The 13028-nt window shown below is 41.6% G+C and overlaps 1 protein-coding gene across 2 annotated transcripts in view; it reads left to right on the top strand.

Moving 5' to 3' along the window:
• The window catches only part of LOC144763695 (synaptosomal-associated protein 25), a 251144-nt gene extending 245330 nt beyond the window's left edge, over positions 1-5814 (top strand). For both annotated transcript variants that reach the window (XM_078649531.1, XM_078649532.1), the window contains exon 8: positions 4403-5814. In XM_078649531.1, the coding sequence (XP_078505657.1) occupies positions 4403-4471 (69 nt within the window). In that variant the 3' untranslated portion in view covers positions 4472-5814. The remainder of the gene's footprint in view (positions 1-4402) is intronic.
• The last annotated feature ends 7214 nt before the right edge of the window (positions 5815-13028 follow it).

Here is a 13028-nt window from a genome sequence, read left to right as displayed (position 1 = left end):
GTCCTTCTCCCACAAGAGCAGCAGCTTACTATCCAATATATATCCCTGAAGCCCTTCCTCGTTCACCACTACCTTTTGTGTGTTAAGTTTCTGATAAAAGACAGAGAATGTCAACTATTGCTTTTGGGTGCACTTGTTGTATACCGTTCTCCCCTTTAAAAGCCTTTATCACAGTTTTAGCTTAGTTGTCCGCTATCTGATGGGAGAGCACCTTTCCCAATTCGGTCCCCATATTCATATTGTAGCAACCAGTGCTTATTATAACTCACAGCAACTTTCTTCCCGAAAGACCTGCTTATAGACAGCCGCTCATCTATTAGGGAGGTGTACAACAAATCCTGATCCAGGCGAAGTTCGATGGCTAATAGTTTTTGAAGAGTAGCCCTATCCGCGGTCTCCCGCTCCCTATTGTGCTGTCATATGTACTGCTGGGTGACCCGCCTGATATACGCTTTCATTGCGTCACACACTACGCAAGGGGAAGCTGTCCACATATTGTCCTTAAGGAAATCCGCAAATTTTTTATGGGTAAAAGCTAAGTAGTCGCTATTGGATAGTAAATAGCATGGTAATGAGAACGACTGCAGTGTTTTAAGCCCGGTCTTAGCTTGGAAGGAAAGTAAAATGGGGTTATGATCAGAGGTGATCCTAGGGCATACTTCTATTCTGACTGTTGACAGTATATTGTCAGAAACCCAAGCCATGTCTCTTCTATAACAGTATCTGTGTGGAGCAGAATAGTAAGTATACCCAGGAACATCTGTGTGAAGTGAAAGCCAAGCACCATTTAAGGACTGAAGCCGCCCCAGCTCAAGGATTGAAGCTCTCACCTTCCCCATTCTAGGTGTGGCCGCTCGGTCTGTAGAATCAATGGCATAGTGAGGGTTTGGCTTATGCAGTGTATGTGCTTGCTGAATTTGGCAGTCCCAATCCCAGTCTGCCAAATATGGGAAGGCCTTTTGGAGTAGTTGGACAACGTAGGCACGCAGGTCAGAGCCCTCCATGCCTTCAGGGCCCCCGAACGGCCTTAAGGTACTACGGCGCTGCCGGTTCTCCAGATCCTCTATTTTAGTTTGCATGCCTAATATCTGTTCATCGTAGTTTTGTACAGTTCTGGTGGTTGATGTAATTGTCTCTTCTGTATCCGCGACCCATTGTTGCAGCTCCACAATGTCTCTCGTTAGTGGCCCCACCTTGCTTGTCACCTGGGTAAGAGACTGCTGAATGCTGAGGTTAGCAGCCCTAGCCTGCTAGTAGTGTTCTTGTGCCTCCAGCCATTGGAGCTGCAGTGCCTGCATGTATAGAGAGAGTGATGGCTCTCTAATGCTTGAAGTATCCTTTGGCAGTTGGTGCCCACCAGGATCCCCCCCCCCCCTCTCTGGCAAGATCGAGTTTTGCTGGAGACTCTGGCAGGTCGGGGGTTTGTACCTAGGAGGTGGGCAGGGCAGGTGCATCTAGCTGGAGGCAGGGAAGTAAGCAAAATGAGTACCTGCCAGCGCCAGCTAAAGCTTTAGGATCCAACCCTGGTCCCAAGCCTGAGCTCGATAACCATGAGGTTAAAGATTTTACTTTCCCCTTGTCTTCCGTGCAGTTCAGTACCTTCTTTCCAGGGTGTGCACGGCTTGGGTTTCCCCTTCGTTCTCCCAAGGGTGAACTTGACCCCAAGCACGTGCCCACCTTTGGTTTTACCAGGCCCAGCGAGGGGAACATTTCAGCTCTTATCCCCAGTGCTGATGATGAGCAATTATTGGCCTCATGTGCCTCATGTGCCTTGAGCCCTTCATGCCCACCTTCATTGGCCTGAGGCGATTTCTTTATGGCTGTTTGGGCTAGAAGATCAGAGTTGTTACTAGTTTGGTCCAACCCGGCATTACCTCTCTCCTGGCCGTGCTGGGCTGATAGTGGTGCCTCACTCGGACCACCTAAGTTGGGGCTGTCTGTCCTGGCGAGCCCTGGTATTTGTCCCTGCCCCTCTCTTAAGGCTCTGGCCTCAGGCTGAAGAGTGTTACAGTTACTGCCAGAATTATCTGCAACATTGTTTCCATCCTCTGGCAATGTGTCAGTTGGAGACATTGTATCTCTAGTTTTAGCCTGCTTCCCCATCTTGCCGGCAACCCCTGCTCGCACTGAGCCCTTCTTGAGTCCAAGTCCAAGTGGGGACTCCCCTTGGCTCCCTGCGGTGCCAGTGCAGCCGGCCAGGAGTGCCCCCATTATTGTGTCTATGTTTTTAGGCCCCACCATCCCACTGTGACATCGCTGGAGAGAAACAAGTCTGCAGCCTTTCCCGACTGCAACATCTTCATTACTTTCATACCCACATGTGAGGAGCCTCCGTTCGCTGTAGTCCCACTCAGCGCTCCTAATACTGGATCCTCCACTCCAGCATGCAATGTTGCTCCTTCTGGAGTTACCGAAGCTATAGCTACTCGGCCTCCCCTTGGAGCAGTTTTCGGCGGAGCCATCTCCTTGTCCAAGGAAAGAGCCGGGGTTACTTCCAGACCAGTCCAATGGATTCCTGATTAGGGGGAGCTGGCAGGCCAGTAGGTGAGTCGGGATGAGAACCAGAGCTCTCCCAAATGCAAAAATCGCTAATAAAGAATTCGCAAATATGCGAGGTTTAGCATTTACGGAATCTCTATTAGAGATTCCTTAAATGCTATTCATGAAACATTTAGAAATTGCGAATTCTCAATTTAGGACCGCTATTTACCACGAAGTCAAACCTCGTGGTAAATAGCGAAAACTTAGAAAAATGCATTTTAATGCATTTTTCTAAGTTGCATGTTACACACACACATGTCCTTTGGACATGTGTGTGCACAACATCAGTGTAAATTCACATTTCAGGGGTGCTACAGGGTGTCCTTTGGACACCCCTGCACCCTTGAAATCGCATCCTTATTTGCGATTAGCAAATTGCTAATCGCAAATAAGGAATAACTCCCCATTCATTCCTATGGGCCTGTAGGCCCATAGAAAACTTAGAAAAATGCATTTTAATGCATTTTTCTAAGTTGCATGTTACACACACACATGTCCTTTGGACATGTGTGTGCACAACATCAGTGTAAATGCACATTTCAGGGGTGCTACAGGGTGTCCTTTGGACACCCCTGCACCCTTGAAATCGCATCCTTATTTGCGATTAGCAATTTGCTAATCGCAAATAAGGAACATGTAGGAATCGCAATGTTTTTTGCAATTCCTACATGAATCCCGTTTTGCGAATCCTTAATAGCGATTCCTTATGAATCGCTATTAAAGACTCGCAAAACGGGTCTTTGATGAATCTGGCAGTAAGTTGTGAAACTAAGGCACTCCCTACCATGGAATGGTCTTGAGTTTGTAATCATTGTATACTCCCAGATCTGTAGAATTGCATATAAAACAATAGACACCTAATGGTCATGTTCTTCATTGTGCCCTCATTGATATTACCTATTTGGTTTGTCCATTTGAAGGCTGCGCATGCACCTTTGTAATGTTTTCAGACTATGATAACACCTCAATGCTCCAAGTGTGGTCCTTTTGAGTAGAGATGTTTCACCTCAAGTCTTGTGAGCAAAAAACTAGGTGCACGAGGTTTAGTCCAAACAGAATATGCATGAAGGAGGGTAGAATCTTGCACGATTTTCAAATTGGAGTCATGACAAAAATCATGTCAGAACTCAAATAGTTGTGTATTGGCCAAGAAATTGAATGTAAACGTTTTATTGACAAGCACTGGCAAACTTGATAGGTCTAAGATGTATTTTGAATCCTGACTAAAACTTAAAAAACGCACTACAGTTAAAACCTATTGATTTCTGTAAGTAATGAATTTATTGGATAAATAACTTAATGTGTGTAAATTGGCCCTCATACATTGGAATGCAAGCACTCCATAGGAGGTAGAATAACATGCTAAACAACCAATAACATGAGGCGAGAGAGAACTGAGAGGCATATTAGCAAGAACCTCGTTAAAATTATCGCTGGCTGCTAAAATGGCGATAATAGGCTTGCTAATATGCGTTATAGATGTCCAATAGGAGCCCAGGTTAGATGTCCTGAACATCTAACCTGGGCTTCTATTGGAATTCTATAACGCATATTAGCAAGCCCATTATCGCCGTTTTAGCAGCAGTTTCCTACCGCTAACACAGAGATAATTTTAACGAGGTTCTTGCTAATATGCCCCTGCATCTTTTGTCAGAGCCAAAGCCCACTCGTTGTACATTTGAAATCATTGGAAGCAGTTCATTCTGCAAAAGGTCCACTGTCAAGCCATATCAAGCAACGTTGGCTTAGGCTTGTGTTTCTATAATTGACCTTCCCTCACCTGAGTCAATGTCTAGACCTTTGCATAAAATGTGGAGCTAAATTGGTGATCTAAAACATTTACTTGTTTCTACTTTCTCAGGCTGACTCCAACAAAGCCAGGATTGACGAAGCCAACCAACGTGCAACAAAGATGCTGGGAAGCGGCTAGATACCTGGAAGTGCATTTTCTTATGTATCTCTGCTGTCTCTGTAGACAGCACGTTCATGCTTTTATCATGGTATTTATCCACCAGGTTTGCACACATGCACATATCGAATCCTTCCCCCCCGACCCTATTGTAAATGTCGTCCTGTACGGTCTGTCAGCTTTCCGACAAGGATACTTGTAATTATTTCTTTTTATTTTGTATTTTTTTTTACATACGTTTTCTTTCCAAAGGTTGTACATAGTGCTGATTTGATGGCTATAGCTCACTGATGTTTTCATTTTGTGTTCTGTTTCTTCCTTTTCTTTTCCAATGTTCGCTGAATGACGACAATGTAGGAATGCTATACGTGCTGTCTACTTTTAAAACTACAGTATTGTCCTTGTAAAACGTGACATTCCACAAGAGCTACTGCCATGCTCCTTACTTGGGGTGTCATAATGTTCCCACACTTTTAACTTGCTGTCTTCGCCTCTCCATCGTCGTCATCTGTTGCTATGATTTCATTAGTACACAACGTGGAAACTATATAACTATGATAAGCACTGCACTAAAAGTGATGTGATTTATGCATTTATGCATGAGAATAAATAGACGTTTAGACTCCTACTTCAGCAAGACCTTTCCATGGCAGTAGCATATCAAAAAAAAGAAAAAGCATGCTCAGTGTTCAGACACTGTTGGGACTACGTCATTCCAGCAAGTTTGCAGTAGTGCCACTGTTTTCTGTCAATATACAACATATATGTATAAATATATATATACACACATGCATATATATATATATATTTAGGAATCTGTATATGTATAATTGCATACGGATATGTGTATATATACATGTATGTATATATATGCATATATATATTTACATGTAACTACGATCAGTATTTTTTTTAAAGGATTAACACATACTAATTAACCTTTTCCAACAAAGTGTACTTTTAGTGGATAAAACATTGATTACAAAAACATAACGATTGTGTAAGATAGGGGTTTGGATGCTGCTTTTGAGGATTATATTTTGGAGGAAACAACTACACTATGAAATAGTACAATGACATGTAATTTTTTATAAGGCTGTATCTTCTTGGTCGCTCTCCTTATGTGGCTTGTTATCAGTACAGTTCTCTGTTGCTTACCTAGAGCTATGCACACCAAAATGGCAGAATTGATCCAGTAGTTGAAAACAGAAGTAATAGCAAAGGAAATGAATGACACCTAGAAAAAAACTGCGAGATGAATATCATTACCGCATGTAGTATGAAATCCCCTCTGTCTCCTGTCAGTGTGTGAAGTGATTGACACTTTGTAGCTAGCATAATATGATTAAAAATTACATATCTCAGTCTCTAAGGTCTTTCTCTTTCTTGGCCTGCGCGTTGGTAATACTGTGTTAATTCCAACCCGAGTAAGCGGGTGGGATCATGAGAGCCTTGCAGAGCTGCGCCCCAGAATGAACTGTGTGCCACATGTGCAACTTGACATGAAGAAGATTTCCCACTCCCGATTTGTAAAGGTGACAGGTTACCTTGTGGAAAAAGAGGTTTGCTTGTTCCTGCCTTGAATGCTGTCTTTCGTGCAAAAAATACCTATTTTGGAAGCTATGCCCAATATACCCAATGTCGTCATACTTCTTTACTGATTTTAAGATATATATTTTAAAATCATATGCTTAACATTAAGCATACTCTAAGAAATGCCTTTATCCTTTGTTCTAGTGCTCTCCATTAAGGACACGTTCGATGATATATAGGGTTGCTTTCCTGCCACTTCCTTCACTACGATCTGTTTTACTAATTCAGATTTTTTTCAGAGGTTACCACCTTAAAAAGCTTTGGAGGTGGATGAAGATGTTCATATGAAAGTGTGAATTCAGATATTTCAGCTATACAACAAGAACAAGAACTCTGTCCAACGCCTTGTGTAAAGAGAGCGGTGAATCTATAGCATGTTTGTTGGTAAAAGAATATGCCATCGTCAAGGTGCACTGTGTCGTTATTTGCTCCCAGGGTTGCTCTGATTGATACATGTGTCCACTAATACCATAGGAAAAAATTTGGAATCTCTGACTTTATTTACTCGCTATTGATAATAGCAGAGAGTATTCTTAGTGGACCAGATCTAGCTTCAGACGGACAATAATGTATGTTATTGCACATTAGACTATTTACTTCACTAGGCAAAATCTAAGATTAAACAGCTGAACCCAGAGAATTTTTACACACAGACGAAAGTATCAGTCAAACAATTTTTTAAGTAATCTAAAAAAATGATCATAAATTTTATTGTTAAACTCCCAAATTGGGTTACAATCTAAAAGGTTAAACCACACATATAAAAAACATCATGAAATTCATAAGTCAAAGTTAAAACAGTAGTCGACGCAGCGTTTCGGTGCTTTTTTTCTTTTTAACACCTTCTTCAGGACTTTTAAAAACATTTGACTCCAATAGCTCTGTTTTGTATGAGCGATTGGTTGCAACAGGATTGATTTCAACGTAGTTTCAGCACATATTGTTAATGGCTCAGGCACCTCAGGTTTCCTTGAGCTCTTTCTTTTGAAAGATGTGCTCTTCTGATTGCACGGAGGAGCCACCGTATAATGATGATAGAATGGAGCTTCTATGAGTTATAAGCCTGTATGTGGATAAAGGCTTAACTTTTGCTCGTTTGTTTCTGCTTCAGATAAAAAGTTTCTTCGTGTTTTGATATGAAGGCCACTCTTTGGGTCGGATTTCGGCCTCCCTGCTCCTCCGTGTCGGCGTCTTCTTTGGGATTCGAATCCCAAAGAAGACGCCGACACGGAGGAGCATTATACGGTGGCTCCTCCGTGCAATCAGAAGAGCACATCTTTCAAAAGAAAGAGCTCAAGGAAACCTGAGGTGCCTGAGCTATTAACAATATGTGCTGAAACTACGTTGAAATCAATCCTGTCGCAACCAATCGCTCATACAAAACAGAGCTATTGGAGTCAAATGTTTTTAAAAGTCCTGAAGAAGGTGTTAAAAAGAAAAAAAGCACCGAAACGCTGCGTCGACTACTGTTTTAACTTTGACTTATGAATTTCATGATGTTTTTTATATGTGTGGTTTAACCTTTTAGATTGTAACCCAATTTGGGAGTTTAACAATAACATTTATGATCATTTTTTTAGATTACTTAAAAACTTGTTTGACTGATACTTTCGTCTGTGTGTAAAAATTCTCTGGGTTCAGCTGTTTAATCTTAGATTTTGCCTAGTGAAGTAAATAGTCTAATGTGCAATAACATACATTATTGTCCGTCTGAAGCTAGATCTGGTCCACTAAGAATACTCTCTGCTATTATCAATAGCGAGTAAATAAAGTCAGGGATTCCAAATTTTTTCCTATTGCTACACCCCCTTCCCTGCCACAGATTACAGGGGTACCTCCAATTTGTTTTGACACATCCACTAATACCATTCCATTGGCGAAACACAGAACTCTGAGGCAGTTACCAATGCGCTGTAACATCTCATTGATATGATCATCTCAAAACTTAATTCTGACTGACTCAATGTGTGACAAAGTCTGTATGGTATTTTTCTCAGGGCATGTCCAACTAGTTGTGAGTGTATGCATGACATACGTATTTTGCCTGCAGTAAACTTAAGCACAACATTCTTTTTTAAAGTATATACATTGTAACATTGACAATAACAGCAATGAAACAAACATCACTCAGCCACCTCACTACATCTTTCTCAATGACTGGTGATGTGGACAGAAAGTTGGTGTTTTTACATTTTGCTCTCACAAGATTGAGACTTCTAAAAGAGCTACAGATATATCTCTGCGTTTGGGTGCTCTGATTGCAACTTGACTGGCAAATTTATGAGCCAGTTGCACAACCACTGTTTGGGCAGTCATTGAATTGATGCGTTGTGAGGATTTTATTGAACATTGTATTTACTGGGGGTGAGAAAATCTTCACCCTCTATTAAATTTTGGTGGGTCAAACCTACCACAATTTACCAAGGGATACGGATTTTGCTGTGATAACCACCAACATCTGCATGTCATTCCAAAGTGTCAGGGAAAAACTCTGAATAGTGCTATTTACCATACCTAATAAATTCTTAACCCAGAGGTATCAGATTTAATCAGGTGTGCTAAATACAGTATAACCATCTGGGTCACTCGTAATCAGGGTCGTAGGCTTGTACAGTCAATGCAAACATACTGCTAAGACAGGATCCATGAAATGAGACCATACATTTGGAAAGTGATGGACCTAGAGTGGGGGGTAAGAGTATGTGCATACATATATATTCAAATAGCATGTTATTGCGTAGAACGGTCTTATAGCCAAAATATTAGGAAGCTAACATGACGAATAGGGATCTTCATAACAGGGAAGTAACTCAGGGAAAGCAAAAGGCATATGATGACCACCTCTTGGCACAAAAGAAAGAATCAAATCAAAAGGGAAGTGCTGGGATAGTCTAACAACTCAACTAAATAAATATATTTTCAGTGCATTTTGAGATTTCTGCAGATGAAGTATGCCAGTGGTCAAGCAGGAGGTAATTCTAATGATAAAAGTGGCTGAATTGGAAACATGGGATCAATTCTATATTTGAACTGGCCCAAGGGGAAACACGATAATTTGGGTCATCACATTAAAAAACTGCTATGGTGGATAAGGACAGGTCTTCTAAGTCAAATAGAAAATGGTAAACCTTAAGTAAGTATTTGTCAGCAGACAAAATAAAAAATACTGAAGAGTATTTTGCAGGCAAATGATTAGCTGTGACAGAGAACCACTTTCTTTCCATCAAAACTGAGATTGGTGAAGTATCCTTGTATATTGGAGGTGCTGGAACTGATAAAATGAAAGAGCTACATATAATGCTCCAACTAGTCGTGTTCATTCTCTGTTACTCCAAATCTCGCTTCCTCATGTCCATCCTTTGCCACCAATAAGTTGTTGTGCATATCACCAATGATTTTCCCGCTTGTATTTATTTTTCTACTTCACCAAGCCCTTCAGCCTCCTCTGGTCCATCCACCACACCACTAAATGGCCCATAAATGAATTCTATTCTCTGAATACCTCCACACAACCATGAGATCAAGGAGGAAACATTTTCGAGAGAACCCACCAGTCACAGTTGGTACCAGTTCACACCACTCAATGCTTGTATGCAATACCTCTTGTTAATTAGCAAAAAGCATAAGCATGGCTCTCTCTGAATAGTCATAATGCCTGCCCTAGTGTATTAAGCACATTAGCACACTTGTACCAAAGTTCATTGCCTCCACATCTCACAGGTTCAGACTGGAGTAACAAGCATGGGAGACACAGCCGACATATCTGTCCTGCTAATGTTCAACAGAGAACTGCATACTTTTTCCGATGTTGCTTCCATACTTGATTTATAATGCTGAATTGAACCCCAGGAATAACTACCTCAGTTTCCTGTTAGACAAGGGGAATAATTGTCCTGCCACATCTGCTGAAGATGAAAGTGAAAAATGTATTTTCCTTACCATCAGTGTTAAAAATTCAAAACACGGGGGCTTATTTACCAGCCCCTTGTGCCTCCGCTACATCACTTTTTCCCATTTTAAAATTGACGCACCTGCAGCGCAGGAGGCTTGTAAATAAGCCTCATAGTGTTGCTCAGCAGAAAGCATTCAAAATAAATATCGACTGTTCAAATAGCGTCCAGTATATGGCGATGTTTTGCCTCCCTAGTTAATGCTAGAGGTAGGTGGAACTCGCGTAGTTTCACTCCACAGAATACCGTGAAGTTACCTGAAAACTCTGCAGGAACCCTTTCTGAAATCGTAGAACAGGTGATACAAATTTTTGTGAATCTAAGGGCCATATGTACTATTTACTGATCACAAAATACTTGTTGCAACAATTACCCAGTATTTTTGAGACCTGTATACATTTTTTAAGAACTGACCTATGTATTTATAGGTTGGTTCTTAAATATCCAAATTGCGGTGGATTGGAATCTGACCTACCATATGCATATTAATGAGGTAGGTTGCAAATTGCGACTCACTACAGTCCGTTGCCATCACCGAGATGGTGGCCTGCTGAAGTCAGCAGTCCACCATGTCTTTGATTGCTTTTAAATAAACCAATCTTTTTATTTTAAGCGCAACACATTTTCCTTAGTGCAGTGTGTAAAAAGATTTAAGGGACCAAATATTAGTTTGGCGGTGCTGCGCCGTCTCTCTGCTGACACAGCACTGCCAAAGCTGTGCAATGACCGCCCGCCTTATTATGAGTTGAACTCATGTAAGACAGACGGTCCTTTGCCTTTCCCATGGTGGTGCCTGGAAAACAGGCACAAAATAATTTCAAAAGGGGGTGGTCCATCACCACCCCCTTTTGAAATATGGAAAACAGGCACTGCACTGGGAACAGTGACGTCCATGCTGTGCTGGAACTTTGGGGGAATACAGACAGGGGAGCCCATGTTGTGCTCCCCTAAATATATCCCCATGGCGCCGGGAATGGTGGCCTTGTAGGCCCCCCTTTGTTCCTGCACTGCCAGCCTTTCCATGGCAGGGCTCTCACCATGAAATGGCTGGCAGTGCAGGAACTCGTAATGAGCTCAGTGTGACAGTCCCGCTGAGCATATTGCATTGTGGCACAGGTCTGCCAGGGAATGACTGTTCCCTGGTACAGCTGGTGGTCCTCCGCCACAATGATTTTTAGAGTTATAATGCGGCGGATGGAACATCGCCAGTGGGAGTGTGGCGGTCTTATGATCCACGCACTTGTAATCAGGCTCTAAAAGTTTTGAAAACAGTTGTTATGGGTAGGCAACTCCTAAAGAGTGTTTCTGTGCCACTTAACAAAAGGGAAAGGGTCTCTTGGGGACCCCATACTGTTTGCGAATACATTTACGACTATCAGAAGTCGGTAATATATTAATGTTTTGCGAACAGATTTAATTCACAAAACATTACTAGATACCAAAAGGATTTGCTATTTGGAAGGGACGCCTTAAACCCTCCTTTTCCAAAGACTGATTTGGTATACTTTCCGAATCCCATCAAGTGATTCGGTAAAAAGTTACTAAATCACTAACGGCCATATGTATCAAGCAAATTTGCATTCGCAAAGGCCGAAATTCGCAGAATTTCGGCCTTTGCGAATGTGACTTTGCTACATTATATGTATTAAGCAAAATCTGGTGCAAAATAAGGAATCGCAAAATTTGCGATTTCTTATTTTGCAATTGCATTTAAGGAATCGCTAATTTTGCGATTCCTTAAATGCAATGTATGAGGCAAAAAAAATTGCAAATTGTCCTTAAGGAATCGCAAATTATTACCAACTTCTAGTTGGTGGTAAGTTGGGAATTCCTGGAAAAATGCAAATTTTTGCATTTTTCAAAGTGCCATGTGACGCTCATACATGCCCTTGGGGCATGTATGTGCGCCACATGTGCACTCATGCATATTTCCGGGGTGCAACAGGGTGTCCTTTGGACAACCCTGCACCTTTGAAATTATTCTCCATTTGCGATTAGCAAATCGCGAATCGCAAATTGAGAATAATTTCCCATTCATTCCTATGGGCCTCCTGGCCCATAGAAATGAATGGGAAAGTATTTCTTAATTGCAATTCGCATTTTGCTAATTGCAATTAAGGAATTTTAAGAAATCGCTAAAAAAATGCGATTTTGTACCTACATACCCATTTGCGATTCTCAAATAGCGATTTCTTAAAAATCGCTATTTGAGAATTGCAAATAGGTATCTTGATACATATGGCCCTAAATGGGTTTAGTACATTCCGAAAACACATTTACTGGTTGCAAACCCTGCAATTTACAGAATTGCAGTATTTGTGATCCATACATGTATTTGTACATGAGCCGTGTTGCTGATTTATCACCATTAGAAATACAGTCTAGTCATCAGTAACTTAAAGGTACCCTTTTCAAAGGTACAAAAGGCTGAAACTTGCCAAAGCACCAAAACTCTCTTCACAGGTCATTATGTAGCGTCACTACTGTTCTCAAGCCACAACTGGGTTTCCTGAAGACTGGTCTGTCGTAGTGACTGCCAAGAGACCCAGTTCACATCCTTCTTAAAAATAACTCTGCATCCCACTGTTTGCCTCACAAACTAAAAATGTAATTTCTGTATTCTAACACCACGACTCAAAAGTGCCAATGATAATGGTAAGGCTGTCTGCTAGATGCACACCAAGAAGCTTGTATAGGCGAAGCCACCTCTCTGAAAAGTCCTATGCGCTAAAGGTGAGACTGTTCAACATCCATATCAACAGTTTAAAGAAGTAGGAGGTAAAGGTTGAAAGAACTGGACATCTCAGGGGAGTCAGACATTAAGGAGCAGCACTTTGGAGCTAATGCCCCTGGTGTAACTGGAAACTATTCTATCTGAGACTAAAACTGAACTGCACCTGCCAGCTGTGCCTTGCTTGTCAAAACTCTTGTTATACCATGGGAACAAGAGAAAGGTAAACAACAGATTGTCTGACCAGGGATGAACAGTGCAACCACCCTAATCCAAATGTAGGAATCATAAAGCAGGGTAGAAA

Source organism: Lissotriton helveticus, chromosome 6, assembly GCF_964261635.1.
Source record: "Lissotriton helveticus chromosome 6, aLisHel1.1, whole genome shotgun sequence".
Lineage (NCBI taxonomy): Eukaryota > Metazoa > Chordata > Amphibia > Caudata > Salamandridae > Lissotriton > Lissotriton helveticus.
Note: the sequence above shows the minus strand (reverse complement) of the source record. Positions and strands in the feature narration are given on the sequence as shown.